The 23,985-nt window shown below is 35.4% G+C and overlaps 1 protein-coding gene across 1 annotated transcript; it reads right to left on the bottom strand.

The window, feature by feature from the left end:
- Window positions 1–1,670: 1,670 nt before the first annotated feature.
- Window positions 1,671–18,438, bottom strand: LOC102976629 (killer cell lectin-like receptor subfamily B member 1B allele A). The gene is made up of 6 exons (XM_007114047.3): window positions 18,130–18,438; window positions 15,032–15,118; window positions 13,243–13,341; window positions 9,137–9,306; window positions 2,547–2,659; window positions 1,671–1,955 (listed from the first exon to the last, which is right to left on the bottom strand). Exons 1-6 carry the CDS (start codon window positions 18,200–18,202, stop codon window positions 1,838–1,840), a joined length of 660 nt encoding a protein of 219 aa, XP_007114109.1. The 5' UTR covers window positions 18,203–18,438; the 3' UTR covers window positions 1,671–1,837.
- Window positions 18,439–23,985: the final 5,547 nt, after the last annotated feature.

Below are 23,985 nucleotides of genomic sequence, written 5' to 3' on the forward strand. Positions count from 1 at the left end.
TTTTATCATAGTTAAGAAAAAAAAATTTAAGTTTCTTCTTGTAAGAAGTTTTGTAAGTTGTGTTTATTTGTCTAGAAAATGTTCCATCTAAATTTTCAAGTCTGTTGTCATAACATTGTTTATATTATCCTTTTATCTTTTTAACATGGACAAAATCTGCTGAAATGTACCCTTTTTATTTTTGAGATTGCTTATATGTGTTTCCATCTTTTTATCTTTATCAATCTAAAAGTAGCTTTAACAATTTAATTGGCTTTAAAAAATGCAACTGTATTTCATATCTCTATTTCATGTTCAATTTATTATTTTTGCTCTTAATTTGGTAATTTCTTTCTCCTTTATCTTGGATATAATTTGCTGCTTTTTATATTTTTGTACAAATGTTCAGATCATTGATATTCGGCATTTTCAGAATATGCATTTCTTTTTTAAAATTTTTAAATTTTATTTTATTTTTTTTTTATACAGCAGGTTCTTATTAGTTATCCATTTTATACATCAGTGTATACATGTCAATCCCAATCGCCCAATTCATCACACCACCACCCGCACCAGCCCGCCGCTTTCCCTGCTTGGTGTCCATACGTTTGTTCTGTACATCTGTGTCTCAATTTCTGCTCTGCAAACCGGTTCATCTGTACCATTTTTCTAGGTTCCACTTATATGCATACATTTAGGTTGCTTCCATGACCTGGCTATTGTAAATAGTGCTGCAATGAACATTGGGGTGCATGTGTTTTTTTGAATTATGGTTTTCTCTGGGTATATGCCCAGTAGTGGGATTGCTGGATCATATGCATTTCTGATATATATTTTCCTATAAGCACAACTTTAGATATGACCTCCAAGTTTTGATATACATTATCACTCAGTTAAAATTATTTTGTAATTATTATTGTGATCTTTTAATATGATCCAGACTATTTTCAAAGAAATAAATTTTTTCATATTATATTTTTGTTATTTTTTCCTTTCTTAATATTGCTTAGTGATATTGCTAAGATATATATTTTATGATTTCAATCCTTTGTAATTTGTAGAGCTCTTTTCTTTTTTTTAATAGCCCAGCTGAAAGTCCATTCTATAAATGTCCTTTGTATAATTGAAAAGAAAACTGCAGTTGTTTCATGTACTGCTCTTGATAGGTCATTTCTGTTAGATTTGTTAATTTTTTTTCAAATCTTTCACATACTTTTAAATTTTTTGTTTGTCTTAGCCATTTTTTGAGAGACTAGTTTTTGTTTTCCTTGTTTTTAAATATACCCTGACAATCTTGTTTATTTGTAGGATTTGTTGACTTACATTCAACATAATTACTTTTATATTTGGGTGTAAATCTCTTAGCAGTTGCTTTCTTAAAAATGAGTATTGAGAAGTCAAAAGGAGTTTTTGTTAAAAAAATAGAAAGTACATGAGCACAATCAAAGAACTCTTCTTAATGGAATTAACCAAAATGCATTGTTATATATAACACTGACTGCTCTTGTAAGAAATTGGGTTATGTTAGTGTGGGTTCCCAGACTAGCCAATTGAAGTTCCCAGACTGAAGTTCCAAAAATACTGGCAAAACGAGACAGATGATTGAATAACTACATTGATCATTCACATGTAAAAATCTATTCATCATTTCTACTCATTTTCTAAAACACTTTATTTTCTCTATTGCCCTTTTCACACTTCTGAGAAATAGTACTATACCCACATGAATCATAAATGGACACACACACACAGCCCTCTAGGACACATGCTACCCTCTGAACTTTCTTATGATCTGAGCTCAAGCTTCACGTGGTGTCTCTCAGTCAGACAAATAGAGACCAATTTTCTGCCGAGTGGATTACAGCTGACAAATCCACCGATGATGTTTCTCACAACTTTCTTCAGCTATCTCAGTATAAGACACCAGGCCACATTTCATACTCCTGGTCCGTGGCTTATTTTCTTTCTTTGAAAACCTATAGAAAGAAAGCAAATGGTTACCTTTACGACAGCCATGAATATATGCATATGTCAAGAGACTTAAAAGGAAATATTTTTTAATTTTTTGATGAAAATATAATCATTTAAACCATTTAAATACACAACAGTATGATGGGTAAAGCAATTCTTCCCACTTTTAGCTTTATTTCTCAAAACCTCTCTCCAGAGAAGTTAATAGTTCATTAGAGATAGCTAAAATATTACCTCTGACTTTTTTATCATTTAAAAATTGATCACTGTAAGAAATAAGCAGAAAGTTATGTTTTGTAAACTAAACCTGTGCACTCATAAAAGAGTTTATACTTGCTAATTTACCTTTTAGATAAAAAGACAAAATCAGGCAGCGGGGCAAATCCTGTTTCTCACATAAATCTTCTGAGTGGCTGCAGGGAGATTTCTTTTCTTTCTCAACTTTCTGTTTGAACCATTTTATAGAAATATTTATCAGACTGTAAGAGTCAGGAAATTTGTACCTGTTCTATCAGTTCAGGGCCAACAATGTCAAACGTCTCTATCTTGTCACATACAATATGGGATTAAAACCACAAAAAATGCAACAAACTTACAGCTGGGGGTCAAAAGTGCTATTGTCCAGCCAGGTCCATAATTCCTCTCCAGGAGGGAGCCTCAAACCAACCCAATAATAGGCTGAAACATGTAGGTTCTGCCATAGGAAACTCTAAAGAGAATAGGAAATGTTACATGAAACAGAGTGATTCTGACACATGCAAGAAAAATATCGCAAGTGCACCTTCTACGTGCTTGGCACTGCACTAGAAGCTGGGAATGAATAGGTTAGACATGCTCCATGCTTTCAAATAGATCACAGTGGAGGGAAAAACTACTGCAACTCGATGGGATAACCGCTAAACAACAATTACGTACAATGTTAGTAGATACCAAAGCTAACCAGAGTCCAGCTCCCTGATTTCAGTCCTAGCACTACTATTTACTACTACACATCTTTGCACAGTTATTCAATCTTTTTACTTCTGTATTTTTCCAATCACTAAAATTCAGATTATAATAGTACTATCTCAAAGAGCTATTATTGTTTTGTTAATAAATTATAATATTATTAAACACTGTCTGGCACATAATAAATGTTCCTTGTATAAATGTTAATGATTACTACTAAATATAAGTATGAAATAATATCTAGAAGCAAGAGAATACACAGGGAAAGTTACAGAAAGAAAGCAATCTCTGAGCTGATGGGACACATACTGTTCATAGGTTTTTTTGTTTGTTTTGGGTTTTTTTAAAGATTTTTTTGGTGTGGACCATTTTATTTTTTTTTAATTTATTTTTTTTTTTTTGGCGGTATGCGGGCCTCTCGCTGTTGTGGCCTCTCCCGTCGCGGAGCACAGGCTCTGGACGCGCAGGCTCAGCGGCCATGGCTCACGGGCCCAGCCGCTCCGCGGCATGTGGGATCTTCCCGGACCGGGGCACGAACCCGTATCCCCTGCATCGGCAGGCGGACTCTCAACCACTGCGCCACCAGGGAAGCCCGGTGTGGACCATTTTAAAGTATTTATTGAATTTGTTACAATATTGCTTCTGTTTCTTGCTTTGGTTTTTTGGCCACGAGGCATGTAGGATCTTAGCTCCTGACCAGGGATCGAACCCACACCCCCTGCATTGGAAGGCGAAGTCTAAACCACTGGACCGCCAGGGAAGGCCCTGTTCATAGGTTTTTAATGTCTCTTTTTGTACAGTGACATAACCCCTGAGCCAAAGTATATGGCCAGCCATTATAAAGGTGACATTTCCCAGCCTCCCTTTTGGCTAAGTGTGACAATGTGACTGACCTAATTTCTGACTAATGGGATAGAATGAACAAATACTGAAATTCTAATTAAGCATTTAAAGAGTAAGTTCATATCCTTCTATTCATCATTTTCTTCTCGCCTGATGGCTAGACTGTGAACTGTAATTGGTTCTAGTGGTGAACCAACCAGAAACAAGTAGACACAGCACCCTACTAATGGGAGCAGAAATCTCATAGCAGTTTAGACTACAATGTGAGTGACATAACTTATTACATATAATTCTATGATAGATCTTTCCCCTATTTTAACACTTTGACTTTGGAAACATTGAACAATCTATGGCTTATGGTAGTTTAATTGGCAGCTTAGTTTTTGCTTTTTAATTGCACTATTTCTTTTAAGGGTACTAATGATACATCTTATAATTGAAAGTGTCTTAGATTCAATGAATAAAGTAAACATCCATTTGTTTCAGCTACAGCAATTCTGGAACTCTGTCACATGCAGCTTAACTCATATGCTAAAGACAAAGCTGTTTGTTGGAAAATAGTCATTAGGCATATAAAAGACAGAATGGTGTTTCTCCACTGAATTATCTTTGCACTATGGTCAAAAGAAATCAGTTGACTATATTTGTGTGGGTCTGTTTCTGGCCTCTCTATTCAGTTTTGTTGATCTATAAATGTCTTCTTTGCCAATACTATACCATATTTATTAATTTAGCTTTATAGTAAGACTTGAAATTGAGTAGTGTAAGTCTTCCATTCTCCTGCTTTCTTTGGGTTAGTTTGCTCTTTTCGTAAGTTTTTTTTTTTTTTTTTTTAAGTAGAAGCTTAGAGTAATGATTCTACATTATCTTCTTTTCAAATATAAGCATTTGATGCTATAAATTTCCCTCTAAACTGCTTAAATTGAAACTCATGAATTTTGACATTATATTGTTATTTTCATTCAACTCAAAATATGTTTTAAAAAAATTTGCCCTGATGCTTCCTCTTTGACCCATACATTATTTAGAAGTGTGATGTTTAACTCTCAAATGTGTGGGGTATTTCCAAACATCTTTCTGTTTCTAATTTGCAGTTTAATTTTGTTACGGTCTGAGACATACTCTGTGTGATATCTGTATTTGTAAATTTTTAGGTCCCAAAATATGATCTGTCTGCATGAAAGTTCCTTGGAAAAAAATGTGTATTCTGCTGTTGTTGGATAGTATTCTGTAATATCAGTTAGGTGTAACTGGTTGATAGTGTTGTTCAGATTGATTGATTTATTTATTATCTACTTGTTTTGTCAGTTACTCAGAGAAGAGTGTTGACATCTCCAGCTATAACTGGGGATTTATCCATTTCCCCTTTCAGTTCTATCAGTGTTTGCCTTGTTGCATTCACATGTATAATTGATCACTATAACGGGCTTTAAGGGCTAGAGGGTAGAATATTATAGGCTAAATTGTGTCTCTTCAAAATTCATTCATTGAAGCTCTCACCCCCAGTACTTCATGTGACTGCATTGGGAGACACAGCCTTTAGAGAGGTGATGAACCTAAAATGTGGCTGTTAAGGTAGCTCTTAATCCCATCTGATTGGCATCCTTATAAGAAGAAGAAATTTGGACACACAGAGAGACACAGATGCATGCATACAGAGGAAAAACCATGTGAGCACACAGCAAGAAGGTGGCCATCTACAAGCCAAGGATAGAGACCTCGTAAGGAACCAAACGTGCCAACACCTTGATCTTGTACTTCTAGCCTTCAGAACTGAGAAATAAATTTCTGCTGCTTAAGCCATAAAGTCTGTGGTACTTTGTTATGTTAACTCTAACAAACTCATACAATCCCTTTATTATTATGTAATACTCCTTTTTGTTCTTGGGAGTGTCTTGTTTTTTCTTATATTTTTATATATCTCATAGAAATTGTTGAAAATTGGACATCTGGTCTAGAACAGTAGAGACGGAGTTACATAGTTTTGTGCTTGGAAATGAACACGCAGTTCCTCCTCCTAGGTCTTTATTATTATTATTATTATTTTTTTTTTTTTTGCGGTACGCGGGCCTCTCACTGCCGTGGCCTCTCCCGTTGCGGAGCACAGGCTCCGGACGCGCAGGCTCAGCGGCCAGCCGCTCCGCGGCATGTGGGATCTTCCCGGACCGGGGCGCGAACCCGCGTCCCCTGCATCGGCAGGCGGATTCTCAACCACTACGCCACCAGGGAAGCCCAACCTCCTAGCTCTTTAATGTGGAGTTTCAGTTAATCATTAAGTGATGGGCTAGATTTCCTATTTGTTGTTGCTATGGTTATCCTCACTGTTCCACAGGTTTCAAAAATCCTGTAATGATATCTGGTGTTTAGCTGGTTCCCAGCCCCTGACTTCCCCCCATAGAGCAACGTCTCCTTAACCTTGACCATTTAATTTTTCCCTCTGCGGGTCTATTCTAATTTTTCTACTGTGTCTCAGAGAGGATCTCTGCACATTCTTATTTCTCTCTTGTCTTTTTCCCAGCAGTATTCTCCTTGACTTCTTATTTGAAAGTTGTTGGCTTGGTAGTAAAATGTGGTGAAGGGAATGGTCTTTCTTGTTCCAATTATGCCTCGGTTTTAGGCAGGCACCGAATCTCTGTGTCTTCAATGTGTGGCCTTTCCAGTTCTGCTGTCCCTACTCTGGCTGTAGTTGTTGACCCAGTGTGTATTCTTGCCCCTCCCACAGGAGTATTTTTTCCCCTTATCCTCTTTCTCACCTACAATGACATTTCATCAGTTCCCTAAGGACAGCAGTGTTTGTTGCCCTTCTCTCCCCACACACGCATTAAAGTAAGCTTTTGTTCATAGTGCAGATAGCAGACAGGGAGAAGGGTCTTGGTGGAATTTCTTGCTACTGCGGTATTACTGCTGTTTTCTTCTACCAGATCTGCACCACAATGAACACTTTCTTATGGTTCTTTCCAGTCTTTCTTTGAGAGCCGTTGGGGTCTGTAGAGAAATAGCCTTCAAGAGATTGTAGAATTCCTCAGTTTCTGCAGACCTTAGGAGCGTCACACTGTCCTGCCACCTGATACTCCTCCTTAACTCATTTTTTTCAATTATTTTGGCTGAACTCTTCTTTCCCATGTCTGGTGTCTGATTTTGTCAATCGCAAGTAAGTGAGGATGTGTTTCTTCTCTCCCACAGGTGCCTGCTTCACCCTAGATTTTGGCTCTGCCACATCAACTCTCCAATGGATTTGAAAAAAAGCTGTCAATTTAGAGTCAACTTAGCTTTTATTCATTGTAAAAGAGGGAGCAAAATTACTTCCAGATCTTTGCACATGGAGTGAAAGCCGTAAATCTCCCTTGCTTTTTTAAATACATTTTTTCACCTCCTCTTGTTCTAACTCTCTCCCGTCCTCCTCCTCTCCTTTCTTTTTCTTTTCTTTTTTTTTTTTTTTTTTTGCCATGTGAAGATGCATGTGTATTCTAGATGGACTAATAATTTTTTTGGTCACCTTATCTTTAACTTATTTGGGAGCTGGAGAAGTATTTTCTAGAAAATTATTTTCTGTTTCATAGAGTAAAGATTCTTCTGTAATAGATATTTTACCTGACTTTGGACTTTGGAGAAGTTTCAAATGGAGATACTTATGCAGTAATACTATGCTGATTCCTTTCGGGTTTGTATTTGTCTTTGAAAGGGAACAATTGTGTTTGGCCCATTCATTTGCTTAAGAATTTGAAGAGGTGTAACCTAAATTGGAGGAAAATTCCCATTAAACTATGTTGTCTCAGTCCCACTTTTTTCCAAAATCTGGTTTCTTGATTATCCAGGAGACATGTTTTCCTGCATTTCAGCATTTTTCCCTTTGATGGTGAGCAGGAAATAGATGAGCTTTTTATGAAATCTTTCATCGTACTGTTTCTCCATGCAGTGATTTATTGCCTATTCCTTTCAGGGCATTCTTTTTTTTTTTTTTTTTTTTAACATCTTCATTGGAGTATAATTGCTTTACAATGGTGTGTTAGTTTCTGCTTTATAACAAAGTGAATCAGCTATACATATACATATGTTCCCATATCTCTTCCCTCTTGCGTCTCCCTCCCTCCCACCCTCCCTCAGGGCATTCTTATCAGATGTTTTCCAGTTGATACCTGCTTCCCCTTTTTTAAAATTGACCTCTAAGAGGAGAAAAAAGTCTCTTCTTAGTTCTTAATCTATTTTTGGATTTGGTTCATAACTGAACCAATTTGGACTGCATGTGACAAAGAGTTTTACAGTTTGATATTTGGGGTTACACTGGTTACACTGAAGATAGTTTACTTCTCTTTTTGTTTTTCTTGTCGTGGATTTCTGTGAAAATCAGGATTTTTTTCTTCCCCCTCAAAAGTTTCAACAGCTGCCCTGTTGTAAATAACTCCAGATGGCTGTTGTTCAACCGGGATCGTAAAGCACTGCCAGTCACTGAGTTTTCTGAAACTGAGCCTTTGACACAGTTTGTGATTCCAACATACTAATTCTCATGCTGAACCCTTATTTGATGTTTGCCAGTCCTGGTGGCGCAGTGGTTGAGAGTCCACCTGCCGGTGCGGGAGACATGGGTTCGAGTCCTGGTCCGGGAGGATCCCACATGCCGTGGGGCGGCTGGGCCCGTGTGCCACAGTAACTGGGCCTGCTCTCTAGAGCCCGCGAGCCACAGCTGCTGAGCCCTCGTGCCGCAGCTACTGAAGCTCATGTGTGTAGAGCCCGTGCTCCGCAGCAAGAGAAGCCACCGCAATGAGAGGCCCGTGCGTCGCAAGGAAGAGCAGCCCCTGCTCACTGCAACTAGAGAAAGCCCGCGTGCAGCAGCGAAGACCCGACGGAGCCAGAAAATAAAAAATAAATTTATAAAAATAAAATCAATACTGGCCTTATTTAGAAGGTTTAGTGTCCAACCTTCTTGTAGCAAAATTTCGATCTAAATTAAGCCAGAGCTAGAAAAATACTAGTTTTCTTCAATAAAGAGCAAAACCTAATGAGAAGGACTATGCTGTATTTCCTTTCCCCCAACATCATCTTTAATTTCAGCTGCCATGCAATCTGATTACAACCTTTGTGAGCAATGGATTAAACATGGGAGATGAGATAGATATTTTATGTCATACATTTAAAATGAAATCTGGTAAACAGTGGGGATCCCTTGTAGAGAAGAACTTAGATATATAACACCAAATGAATTCCTCTTATACCTAGCCAAAACAAACAAAAAAAGCCTAAGATGATAATACAGTTCAATGATTCATTCAACCAATAATTGTGTAGTTAATAGCAATGAAGTTTAAAAAATTTATTTCACAGAAATTTTCAAATTTTTAACACAAAGAAGGTATTGCAGTTGTGAAGGATGCTATAATCTCCAAATTTTATATCTCACCATATCAATGAAGTCTCTGATCACCATGAGATGTGAATTTTTCCTGACACAGTCATTTTTACTTTCATTCCAAGGTTTCTCACTTTCAGCAACCCAGTAACATTTCCCCCCATGTAGCTTCCAGTCTTCAGAGGGGCATGATTTACTAGCAGTAGAAGAGTTGAAAGAAACTGGAAGGAAAAAGGATAAGTAATTAAAAGGAACTTGCGACTGTATCCCTAATACTGTGTGTATACTAATTAAAGCTTCTCAAAATGTGTTAAATTATGGCCTAAGCTTTCTTTGACAAAAGTAAGTGCTTTTCTCCAGGTGGATTTTGAAAAAAAAATAAAGATTAACAGAATTGCAATATGTGTATATTGTTTCTTTCTTGTTTCTTTTTTCTTTCTCCATTTAGTTTAATTCTCTTAAAAATATATTATGCTTTCTATCAGCTAGGCAATGCACAGACACTAGGATAAAGCAATGGACATCCAAGCCTCAGGGAGATAAACATTTGGGGGAAAAGTAGAAATTAGAGAATTTAATTAGTGGTCTGCCAATGAACCAGACCTTTTGAGAATTATATATCACACTGGAAGAATTTTTCTTGGGCAAAATTTGTGTAATAGATGTCCTCCAAAACTCAGACAGATTGATCTACCCATGTACAAATGGATCTTGGCATCCAAAAATGTGCTGGTAACAGAGAGATCTAATTTATAATATTTACCGGTAGATTTAGATGGTGACACATAGGTATCCTATACATAGCAATAATTTATTGTCCCCTGAAATAAATATTCTTTAAAAACACACATATACATACACACAATGACTTGAAGCCATTGAAGAGCAAAAAAAGCAGGCAGATTTTGGAGAGTAGCTGACACTTGAAATAAGGTATGACAATTTAGAAATTTCCCATTTTTACAACTTTTAGCCTAAGACAGACCAATGTTGGTGCCACGTAGAATGAGCAAAATTTTGGTAGACAATTTGAAGTCTCTCTAGTCTGAATAACCAAAGAACAGAATTTGGGCAACTACAGATGTTGAAAATAAAGAGTAAATTCCATAAAAGAAAAAAACAAAAGGTGTGCATCAACTGCTGTGTGTAAAAATTTTCTAAGTCCCTGGCTGATGAATGTGGAAGCTAGATTACAGCTAAAGATTAAAAAAAAAAAAAAAAAAAGAAAAGAAAAGAAAAAAGAACTAACTTGAGATTTAAACTGCTGCCTCCAAAATAGAAATTTAAATGAATCAAACCATACCAAGAAAAATCAACACTTTTTGGAGAAATGTATCAGAATCAGTCAAATTTTAAAAAATCAAATACTTTAAAAGACAAGCCAACATTTTTTAGCAGGAAATACAAACAAGAGATTTGGTCACTGAGGACTTTAGATATTTAAATAATTATATGTATCATAAATAATGATGTTTACATTATTTTAAGAAATAAAAGAATAAATTAAAAAATGATCAGGTAACAGGAGACTATCACAAGCTAACTGGAGGGTTTGAAACTAAGTCCTTAGGTTTGAAAACTATAATCACTGAAATTAGACTCAGTGAATGAGCCTACAGCTTAGAAACAGGAACAGAGAGAATTTGTGAACCACAAGGTATATCTGAAAACATTGCCAAGAATTCAGCACAAATTGACAATCATGAGGACAAAAATGGGAGGTTAAATGAAATGGAAGATAGAAAGCAAAGGCCTATCGAACATCTAATTTAAGTCCTAGAAATAAAATACGGAGAAGGTAGACAAAGAATTAGGAATGATGGCTGACTAGTTCTATTTTTACTTTACATATTTTAAGTTTATTCTATTATTTTATTTATTTTTTATTTTTTGAATTTTATTTTATTTATTTTTTTATACAGCAGGTTCTTATTAGTTAAGCATTTTATACATATTAGTGTATATATGTCAATCCTAATCTCCCAGTTCATCCCACCACCACCCCCCGGCCACTTTCCCCGCTTGGTGTCCATACGTTTGTTCTCTACATCTCTGTGTCTATTTCTGCCCTGCAAACCGGTTCATCTGTACCATTTTTCTAGGTTCCACATATATGCATTAATATACTATATTTGTTTTTCTCTTTCTTATTTCACTCTGTATGACAGTCTCTAGATCCATCCACGTCTCTACAAATGGCCCAATTTCATTTCTTTTTATGGCTGAGTAATATTCCATTGTATATATGTGCCACATCTTCTTTATCCATTCATGTGTCAATGGGCATTTAGGTTGCTTCCACGACCTGGCTATTGTAAATAGTGCTGCAATGAACATCAGGGTGCATGTGTCTTTTTGAACTGTGGTTTTCTCAGGGTATATGGCCAATAGTGGGTTTTCTGGGTCATATGGTAATTCTATTTTTAGTTTTTTAAGGAACCTCCATACTGTTCTCCATAGTGGCTGTATCAATTTACATTCCCACCAACAGTGCAAGAAGGTTCCCTTTCTCCACACCCTCTCCAGCATTTGTTGTTTGTAGATTTTCTGATGATGCCCATTCTAACTGGTGTGAGGTGATACCTCATTGTAGTTTTGATTTGCATTTCTCTAATAATTAGTGATGTTGAGCTTTGTCTGTTGATTCATTTGCAAATATTTTCTCCCATTCTGAGTGTTGTCTTTTCGTCTTGTTTTTAGTTCCCTTTGCTTTGCAAAAGCGTTGAAGTTTCATTAGGTCCCATTTTTAAATTTTTGTTTTTATTTCCATTACTCTAGGAGGTGGATCAAGAAAGATCTTGCTGTGATTTATGTCAAAGAGTGTTCTTCCTATGTTTTCCTCTAAGATTTCCCAGCACCACTTATTGAAGAGGCTGTCTTTTCTCCATTGTATATCCTTGCCTCCTCAGTCATAGATTAGTTGACCATAGGTCAACACAAGCCTACCTCAAGAAAGAAGAAAAATCTCAAATAAACAATCTAAACTTACACATAAAGGAACTAGAGAAAGAAGAACAAACAAAACCAAAGTTAGTAGTATGAAAGAAATCATAAAGATCAGAGCAGGAATAAATGAAATAGAAACAAAGAAAACAATAGTGAAGATCAGTAAAACTAAAAGCTGGTTCTTTGAGAAGATAAACAAAATTGATAAACCATTAGCCAGACTCATCAAGAAAAAGAGGGAGAAAACTCAAATCAATAAAATATTTTATTAAGATGAAACAAATTTAGAGTTGGTATCCTTTCCTGATGGATTGAAACTAGGATTCTAGGACCTGTTATAGATAGGATTATCTGTAACAATAGAAGGATTAGAAAACAAGTTAGACAGAATTTAAAGCTAGAGGTTTATTAAATACCACTGTTACTACCTGTATCAAGGGTATAGGAGTACAGTAATATGCTTTTGTTCTGGCGATAATGTCCCACAGAATTTGCCCTCATAGTCTCACTAGTTAAAAAAAATTAAAGATTTTAGAATGTGGTCAAGGGGGCTTGGGAACATCAAAATCTATTTTAAAGTTTTAATGAATTCCTAGAATTTGAACGTACCCTATAACATGGACTGGTAAGTGTTTCTAATAGAATTATATATGGATGTTCAAAAAAAGAAAGGTATATCGTTTTTCAGTATAGAATTAAATTAACGATTAAAAATAATAAAGAAAACAGCTGGAAAGAAAAAGAAAACAGAAAGGATAAATGAGTGTCCTCTTGACTTTAAAAAGTAGGTAAATACATTCAGATGAGAAAGCAAGATAAAGATTACCATTTACAGTTTTTTACATGTAATAACATTAAAAATTGACAAAAAGCTACCTGATATGATCATGAATTTTAAGAATGAAAATATTTTGATTACATTCTGCACCTGCACATGTCCCAAAAGAAGTTAAAAAAAGAAAATGCAATTATTCCAATATAATACCTCTAAATTCATTTACAACTCATTATATAAGCTTATTTTTCTCATTTGTCTTGGATCTTAAAATATTTTTGTCAAGGACTGTAATAGGTCCCTGAAAGACAATGATCTAAACCATCCCTCTGTAGGGGTAGAGGAATCTCCTCTTTATTCAGATATACCCAAGTAAAACCCACACTACTGTCCATACTTGTTTACTCAGGAATTAGGCAATATAAAATAACATTACCTATTAAGGTGCTTGTTTCAGATTTATTTTGCCCAGTACAGTATTTCTCTTTGGATTCATTATTTAATTTAGTATGTCTTGCAGATTTGAACTGGATAACTAATAAAAGAAGAAACATATTTTCCGTGTTAAATACAAAGCAGAAAAGCATTGGGTTCTAGAGACTCTGAAGTTCATTAATGTGGAAACTCCATAGTAATTTAAATGATTAAAAATTTAGAGGGAAAAACAACATTACTTTTTCCAAGATTTGGACGTTCCCTTGCAAGCATTCTTGTTAATCTTATTAATGTTAACTTTAGGGGAATTGGAAAAATATGACCTGGGACCAGAAGGATACTCACCTGTTTTTTTTCTGGAGTTTTCATATTTATTTTAATAAACACAAAATAACCGGCTCTGGATATAAGCCTCATTTGGAGAGTTTGTGTTTTGTGAGTTCTTATTAACTGTATCAGGTATCACCTGATTCATGGAAAGGGTTTTATGTGTTTCGATTTCAGTTCATGATTCTGTTCCTTTTGAGATTGCTCATGTAAATCCTACACATAGAAGGGTAGGGTGAGCCCAGAGTATTTTTCGACCATGAAGAAGACAGCTGTCTTTCTGATGGCCACTTAACTGAAATTACTTTTGGTAATTTATAATCTCACAATAGTGTGTATTAGGCAATTACATCTTTAAAATCTATTGTAGTAACAAACAAATCTGTTTTACTAACAAAAAACTGCTTTGATAACAAACAAATCTATTATCTTATAACAAAAAGAAACATAGCAGAGATGGTTTCTTGTTTTTTGTTTTGGCCCCGCTGCCTGGCATGGTGGGATCTTAGTTCCCTGACCAGGGATCGAACCCGTGCCCTCTGCAGTGGAAGTGTGGAGTCTTAACCACTGGACCACCAGGGAGGTCCCAGCAGAGATGTTTAATGCTAAGTATTTTTGCTTCCTCCCCTCAAAGTTAAAGCCCCAATTCAGCCATTGACTAGTTACATTAAACTAGTCAAACCACTTATCACTCTGGGCTTTGGATTGTTCACCTCAGCTGGAGGTTTGACCTTGCTGATTTCTAGAGTCCCATTCAGTTCTAGAATTCTATGACTCTGCCTCGAATTACTAATGACATTCATAATTACTAATATCATTCACAAGGGCAACATAGGCAGACACAGCCTTTGTCTGTTCTAGAGTTTGGTTTAATCTGGAAACCTGAATTCCTTAGAATATATATATATCATCTGGGAGTTTTTCTCCAAGCATTTATTCAATAAAATATTAAAATAATTGTCACATGAAATTGGGCTATGTTTAGCTATATCCACAGTATATGAGTATAATTTTAAAATACTTGATTGAATTGATTGATTTTAGACAAACTTCCCATCCATGAACACAAGATTGATGATGATGTCCAGGAGTAACTAATATGAATAAGCTTAAACAGAAATACGCTTCATTATTTAATTTGCTTTCACTGGCCACAGTTTCAGAGAAGTTGGTGTATAACTCACGATCAACTGCACTGGGAAATGCATTGTGCATAAAATGCACTTTATGATTTTGGTCATAAACTATAAATCTAATCTCTTTATCAATGAAATGAATCCATAATATGTATTATATCACAAGCTGAAGTTCTACGGAAAACCTCTAATTTTAATTGTGTATCAAATTTCATGCTTTTTGTGAAGTTATAACGTATAGGAACCACTTGAACAGCAAACACAATTACAATAGGTGGTGCTAAAATAATACTTTGGGATAAATAAATGGTATTGATAATTACTTACCAAAAATGCTCAGCACAATTACTATTACAAGAAGGATGATAATCATGGCACATCCAACTTTCAGGAAAATTCCATGGTGGTGAGGATCTATAAAATTGGATAGATTTCACTAATAAGCCCAGTAAATAATTCCTTAGGTAGTAAGAGGTAGGGAAGGGCTGAATAAACTTTGTCAGTTATGCCCTTGAGTTACTTTCCTTTGAAATATGTAGATCCAGCTCCCTTTTACACACACACACACACACACACACACACACACACACACACAGCATATTTGGTCCCCTGGTTTGTGAAAAGGGGGACCTAGAAAACTGTGAATAGATGTAAATTTTTCCTTGTTGATTTACCATACATATTCCTCAGTATTAATCTTAACTATGATTTACTCTCTGTATCCCTAAGTTTTTATATAAGACTGTGAAATTCTCCAGTCTCTAATAAGCTTACTGACCACACTCACTTATTTGGATTGATCCGTTCTTTCATGCCTCCTCCTTTATACAATACACCTATTTCCTGTGACATGTAATGGTAATTTCATGAAATCATACATTTTAAAATAAAAGTAATTTTAGGGATGATCTTGTCCAACATTCGCATGTTAAAAATGGGGATTTCAAGTCCACAATCGCACAGTTACTTGATAGCAGAGCTGAGACTGTACCTTGGGTCTCTTGACTACCAAAATTAGTACTGTGTTCACTATCTACTCTATCTCTTGTACTCGAAAGATAAATAAATCATCAAAAGAAACTGGCATTTTTAGCTTTGGGTTGATAGTTAAAACCAATAGGCTCTTATCCCAAATAGTTACAGTATATCAATTCCACTAGATATGTGATATATACACACACACACATACAATATACTGAGAGTGTACTACTATAACTGATGTTGAAATATAACCAATTACAAAACCAAGTGTCGAGACATTAACCTGAGTGTTTATTTAGTGGAATCCTATTATAGAATGTTTTGTCCACTTTATTATTATTGCTATTAAGTAAAACATCTCTAGTGAGAATTTATTAATTCTCAAAACACTAAAAGAAGTCCATGTATTTTGTTTTATTAGGCAAAACAACGCAAAGTATACCAGTCAAGGCCATCACCAGAAGAATGTGATAATATCCCAACACACATTTCTAGTGTGGAGAACTGGGATTACAGACCTAAAAAGCTGGAGAATAAAGCATCAGAGTTCATGAAAGGACTAATATAAGGGGTACTAGGTCATTCTCTTAGGCCCCTGAAGTGAAGGCTATAAAAGCATGCATTTCTGAATCTTAGCCTGGGATATTCTCAGTGGAATCATACTTTGTTACTGAGATTTCACTCAGTGTCATGGTGATAGCCCTCTTTGTTTTATATCTTGGAGAACTGATGAACCTACAATATTTAAAGTGTTTAGTATAAATGAGACCCATTTATTTAGTTATCCATTTATTCATCCGCCTACCAAGCATCTATCGATTGCCTGCTATGTACTTAGTACTGTGTGAGGTGCTGGGTATACAAAGATTAAGAGATTAGGGAGAGGGTTTCAACACATATGAGGCTCTGAAATGGGAAGGAATATGGTAATTTTAAAGAGCAAGAGAAAGTCAACAACCAGAGCAAAATAAGTGAAAGTTACCAAGTTAGAAGAGAAAGGCTGGGGATAATTGTGTAGGACTCTGTAGGACATTACAATCCAATGTATCAAATAGTTCTTTCCCTCTTCAATGATATGACACATGAGAACAGAAGTTGCGTTTATCCACAACAGAGACACGCAGTGAAAGAGTAATATGATATTTGACTTCTGGTCATAAGCATAACTGCAGGTAGATAATTTAATTTTTATATATTCATTTTTCTTCATTTTTAAGATTAGAATATTGGACTGGACAGCATTAAAGATGTTGTCCCAAAATCTTTAAACCAGGAAAAGGGTAATGTTCTTTCCATAAACAGAAGAAATTAAATCCTGGAATGTAGAATCAAAAATACTGGTTTTGTTGCTTGAACTGAGTTAAAATAACCTCTAGAAAAATGGACCAATTATATGAGATTTGGGGGGGAATGGGGGAATAAGAGTACAGGTCTAGTCCATGTTATTTTTCAAACGAAGTTCCATTAACTCCTATAAAATGAAAGCTCCCAGTCTATTGAGAAAAGAAAGCAGAAAAGCCTCTATTCCGCAAGTTAGAGAGATAATATTTAAACACAGGAAATAACAGACTCTTGCAGCTGGAGAAAGCAACTCACCAGATCCACTCGAAGACTGCAAATGCATAAATATAAAAGAAAAAATACATTCTTGGGAAATAATAGAAAAGCAATACATCAGATTCACTCCACAAGGACAAAGCACCATGAGGAGACTTTAAGTTATTTAAACATTTTTATAAACTTTACAATATAAAAATTCTTACCCTAGAGAAGAGAATATAAATGCAACATGGACATTTCCCTAATGCTTCATGTATAAATACACTGGATTTGAAAATCTAGTATTTCTGAGGTGGTTTGTGTTTAAGGTTACGGTCTTACCTTTAGCTGTGTGCCTATCTACTCATGTTCCAAACATACTCTAGTACTCAGATAGTCGTTAATTCTAAACTTCAGGAAATGAAATAGTAACATCTTATGTCTCTTCAGTTTAGCTTAACATTTTTATCCTACCAATATGCAAATTCCAAAAGGCTAAATAACAATGTGAATAATTGCCAGGGATATTTTTCTCAGTGTAAATGAGTTGATCATATTATTTTAAAAGGGCAGATTTGATTGGCGATGAGTAAAGCTGTAGAGCAGAAAGGGATTATGAGTATTGATGTCACCATGAGAGTAAAATAAATGTTCACCACAAGGAATATAAGGAATAGAGGGTCTATGAAAACCAAAAGCAGAGTTCTACATATTAAGACTAAAGTTACAATTAACTTTATAACACTTGGTGTCATTAAAAACATTCACTCTTATTCTTGCATTCAGTAAGTTTTGCTTTGAATCCAGTCTCCTATTTCCAGTAAGACAAATACAGACACAGGACAGAAATAAGGGAGATTAAAAACAAAACTTTAATTTTAATAAGAGTTCTAAATCCAACTTACCAGATCTCTGACGTGAAGATGAATGTTCTGAAGATGAATGTTTGATATCAGCATAGACTATATCTCCAGCCATTGCATAGATTAAAAAGAGGGAAAAGTCACAAGTAGTAGTCTGCTGAAGGGGTCCTATATTTTTGCAAACTTCCTGTAAGTGAGATAAACTGAGATGGATGATTTCCTTCCCCTCTCCCAAGTTTGGTGGGTTTCCTCAGTGAATAAAAGATAAGAGCAATGTGTTCAGCCTTATCAATCAAGGCAATAGATTTTTGAACACTTGCATGATATGGAAGAAAACTACTATCCATGCAGTATTTTCTTGCTCTTCAGTTAGTTTTCTGCCTACATTTGGAATAATTTTAACTTTTAGTAATGCTACAGAAGATATTGCATACTTTCCTCTATAAACCACTTCCTCTTTTAGCTAAGAAATATTCTCTGGCAGAAGCTCTTTGACCTTCTAGCATTTTCTCCAACGTGGAATAGCAATTTAGAAGGGAGGACAAGAAAAAAAGAGGATTTTTAATATGAATGTAATAGAAAGAATTGATAGACTCCTCATCTTGAAATGCACTGTAATTACCTAGGTAATACTTTAAAAATACCCTTAAAGCGATTTCTTCTCTTCTATGCTTTATAATATTAACATCAAAGTAAGTTGAGGCATAGATTATGCAGTGGATTTCCAAACTGAAAAATGATCTATATGAGATAGAAATAACTCTATGTCAAAATAATTCAAGGTTCTGTCATAAAAGAAAATGAATCTCGTTTTTAAATGAGGTTCACAGAAATTTACCATTGAATGTAATGTATTAAGCATAGATTTTTATCTCCCATTTCTTCTAAATCTCCACTAAAATTATATTAAAGGAATAAAAATGTAGAAGTTCAAAACAATTTAAAAAAATGAATGGGTTCTAACAGATGAAAAAATTCAGCGAATTCCTGGAAAATGGAGAGTAGATGGAGATGTGACAATTGATGGAACAAAACAAAAGAAAGTGAAGCCTAGAATATTCAGAGGTAAATAACTGAGGAGATAGCCCAGCTACCCATGAAACCCTCATAACACTCAGAGCTCAGAAATGGCAGGTATGAAAAATGACAAGAGACATTAGCTGATAGCCAGTAGGGTTGATTTCCTCAAGATCCACCCAAATGCATTGCATACAATTATTTAAACTGTAGTCACCTCTCCCAGACCCCAGTCCAAGTAATTTAACCTACATTAATCAAATAGCTAGAGAACATATCTTGGCTTCTTGACATGTAGGGGGTCTCTCAGTATAAAGATTAACCCCACAAGGCTTCTGACCTTGAAGGTCAGCCTTGAACACCAACCTCTGTCTCCTAACACCACTTTGACACTCCCTCCTTTCTGGGCTGTTATAACACTTTATATGTTGTTCTGCATTTTATATATGAAAAACCGACTTTGAGAAGTTACATGCAGATGGTTTGCGTAACCATTTTCAAAGTGAGGATTTGAACTCATCACAAACTGAATCCAAAGCCCAGGACATAATACAATAATGCTTTCTAGATTTTGAGGGTAAGAATCATGTTTTATTATTCTTGTTATTTCCATCATTCAATCTATGCTTGAAACATAATAGACACTTAGTAATGATGTGTTGGATTACCAGATCAGTTAATGCTAGACTGAATTTTATTACTGGCCTATAACATTCCATAATGAGAGCAATTACCTTTGACTAAAAAGTCGACTTCTAATCTTATGAAAAGTAGAATTGATGATCTAGCCATGTACAACTAAAACAAACACTAGCATGTGGAGAACCTATTATAAGTTATATAATAAATCCTTGGAATTTACAAATTTAATATTAATGATCCCTGTCTCCTCTCTCTGCCCCCAAGTACCAAAGGGTATGCATTATGTAGTAATCTATAAATGTGATGAGATATGGCTTTTAATTGAGTGTCATAATCCCTACAGGTAGGGCTCGCTTAGCCAGAAAGACCGTTTATATAAAGTCAACTTGTGGATGAATTACGTAATGGAATGTTAAAAGTAGCAGTGCCTTGGAAAGCATGTTATTAAGTAAGCCAAATAAAACACGTCTGGAAACAAAATAAAGCTGTTTAGTTAAACAGTCTAAACTCATCAAATGCTCATCAGCAAAGATGTGAAAGGGTAACAGATATTTAGTTAAGCTGCTGTATTTTAGGCGTTATGTGTCCACAGTGATGTTCTCAAATTTGGTGACACAACTTTTATGGGTATAACTTTTTTCAATGTCAAGTTTAAGCATTAGTGATTTAAATATGTGGTGTTATCATTATTGATAGATGCTACTTCTAAATAATGGAGTAATGTGTACTTGAAATAAGCTTTATCACTGCCCTAACATTAATAATAATTTTGTCAATCACTTTTCTGTGCATGGATTCCAAATCGAATTCTCAATCCTAGCCTATCTCCTGGAGTACAAGTCCTCATTTCCAACTGCTTTTCGGTATGTCAAACTCGAAACAATCAAAAGTAACCCAGACTTTACTGCTCCTTCCACTGTGTCACCTCTTTCTTTTGTGGGCTCCCTTCCTTTGGAGAAACGCGAGCTTAATATCTTTCCTTTGATTCCCGTTTCTTTCACTTTTCGAAGTTACGTGTGGGTGAGTGATGGAGGGTGGCATATAATAAGTCATTCATTTGAGTTGAAGGAGTCTTTTTCAACTTAGATGAACTTGTGACAACGAACATGCTCAGAGAAGATAATGCCATCTGGAATCAGGGAGAACTTAGTGAATGATTGACAGTTTACCAATCAGAAAAGTAATTCCTCCTATGCTTGCTGGCAAGAGTGGAAGAAAGAAAGTGTTTTCTCTGAATACTTCTGAGGGGAGAGAAAATTTTATTTTGCAGATAAATATCTACTTTGCAATACGGAGACAGGAAAAGAATCATGTGTCCTATGCTATATTTGTATTCGTGTGTATGTATGTGTATACATTTTTAAGGTCAACAGTATACGATATATGTTTTTTAAAAGCATATGCTTGTATGCACGCATGAAAAGATTTAATTTTATATAGAAATGACATACCTTTTGCCTTTTTCAGTAATCTACAACACTGTCAAATATTCTAGGCTAGTGGTTCTCAACCTTGACTGCACATTGAAATTTCCTGGAGAGTTGTTTTTTTTTTTTAAATACAGATATCTGGACTTCACATGAGACTTTAAAAAAATTTTTCATTTGTCTGCATCAGAATTTTTAAAATCTCTCCTATATGTGATTCTATATACAGCCAGAGTTGAGAACTGTCGAGCTACCACACATGAGTTTAGAGTGATGTACAGGTTCAGCAATAAGGAGAAGAAAAACTCAGCAGATGTAACAGAAGCATAAATAGCAGCAGCACTGATGAATAAGAGACCACATTTCCTATATGCCAAACCAACAACAATGACAAGGTCCATCATTTTTCCCACACCAGGGGAACTTCCTAGTAGTAGAGGCCAGATGTGAGGGAAAAACATGACTCAAAAGCTGGCCTTGATTTCTTTTTCAAAACAGGATCCACAGCTCAATGCGAACTAAAGGAAATTCATCCACGGATTGGTTTTGGCCCATGGGTGCCCAGGTGTCTCCATGACCTAGAGAGTGTGTCTTGGAAATTCAATCTACAGAAATAAAACAACAGAGGCAGTGTGTATAGAAATAACACTTACCTTATACTGGAGGAAAAGTAGATAGATGTTTGAGAATTTTCATTGGTTATTACAGCACATTAATTAATTTGAGAAGCATGATGTTGCATGTTACAGGTCCTAAATCTGCAGATTCTAAATTTCGTAAGAGTACAGGATAGTCAGTATTTTCTTATTTCAACCACCAATTTGTGCTCTGCTGTGGCACAGCGATATTTTCGGAAGTAACTGACTATATGTTAACTTAGATGGGCCTTAAGGATCTGTTTACTTAATGTTTCCTTAGGGACTTTTAAAGAAAAAATCAAGATGTTTTAGTGTGTTGCTTACTTCTGGAGGAGTTCACTATATCCCTAAAATAATGGAGGTGCTGAAATCTAAGTTAGAATCCTTGAAAGAAAAGAAGAAACAGAAGCCACGAAAGAGATGTGGCTACTAACTCCGGACAGGAAATATTTACCAATGGTGACTTAGAACAGTGAACAAAGAAGTTCTTCGGAGAGGAAAAATAATGGTACAGCCGGTTGCATTATATTTATGTAACATTTTCATACTGATATAATTCGCATGATGTGTGTATGCTGGACATTTCATATAAATGGAGTCATATAATATGTAGCCTTTTGTGTCTGGCTGTTCCATTTAATGTTTTCAAGGTTCATCCAGATTGTAATATGTATCAGTACTTCATTCCTTTTTATAGCAGAATACTATTCCATCGTATGGATATACCACATTTTGTTTATACATTCATCAGTTGATAGACACCTGATTTATTTCCACTTTTGGCTTTCATTAATAATGCTGCTATGAGTTTTTGTGTGAACATGTCTTCAATTCTTTTAGATATATACATAGAAGTGGAATTGTTGGGTCATTTGTTAACTCTATGTTTAAACTTTTGAAAAATTGCCAAATAGTTTTCTCCTGAGGCTGCACCATTATACATTGTCATCATCAATGTATGAGTATTTCATTTCCTTCACATCCTCATCAACACTTGTTATTTTTCACCTTTTCTTTTTTTTTTTTTTTTTTTTGTGGTATGCTGGCCTCCCCCTGCCGCGGCCTCTCCCGTTGCGGAGCACAGGCTCCGGACGCGCAAGCCCAGCGCCCACGGCCCACGGGCCCAGCCGCTCCGCGGCACGGGGGATCCTCCCAGACCGGGGCGTGAACCCGGCTCCCCTGCATCGGCAGGCGGACGCGCAACCACTGCGCCACCAGGGAAGCCCTCACCTTTTCAATTATAGCTGTCCTTCTGGGTGTGAAGTGGTTTTGATTTACATTCCCCTAATCCTTTGGAGCATCTTTTCAGGTACTTATTGGCCCTTTGTATGTATATCTTCTTGAGAGATATGTCTTTTCAAATTTTTGTCTACTTTTTAATGGGGTTATTTGTCTTTTTGTTTTCAAATTGTAAGAGTTCTTTGTGTATTCAATTCAGATGAATGATTTGCATATAGTTTCTTTAATTTCTTCCGTTTTTAATTTTCATTTTCTTAATAGAGTCCTTTAATGCTATCTTATAAAATAAGGATAAGCATGCTAATTTCTGCAAAAAGAAAACAGAGGTTTTGATAGGGATGACATTGTATCTGCAGATACAATGGGGAGTTATTGCAATCTTAATAATATTAAGTTTTCCAATACACCTACACAGAGTCTTTCCTTTATTTAGAACTTCTTTAATTTATTTCAACCATGTTTTGCATTGTCCAGGGTAAAACTCTTGAACTTCTATTAAATTTATTCTTCTGATGCTATTGTAAATAAAAAATTTTAAAATTTAATTCTGGATCATTCATTGCTAGCGTATAGAAATAGAATTGATTTTTGTATATTGATTTTGTATCCTGTAATTTTGCTGAACTTATCAACTCTAACCATTGTTGTGTTTTTGTGGATTCCATAGGATTTTCTTTATACAAGATAATCTCAACTGCAAATAGAAATCATTTTACTTTTAGCTGGGTATATATTTTTTCTTTTCTTTCTTTTTTCCTTTTTTATCTTTTCTTTTCTTTTCTTTTTCTTTTTTCTTTTTTCTTTTCTTTTTTTTTTTTTTTTTTGCATCATTGCCCTGGCAAGCTTTCCATCCCAGGGCTATCACATCCACACACATATTAAACCAAACAGGGTGGTGAGCGATCATTGCCCTGGCAAGAACCCCCTGCACAATA

This window comes from Physeter macrocephalus, chromosome 6 (assembly GCF_002837175.3).
Source record: "Physeter macrocephalus isolate SW-GA chromosome 6, ASM283717v5, whole genome shotgun sequence".
In the NCBI taxonomy this organism is placed as follows: Eukaryota; Metazoa; Chordata; class Mammalia; order Artiodactyla; family Physeteridae; genus Physeter; species Physeter macrocephalus.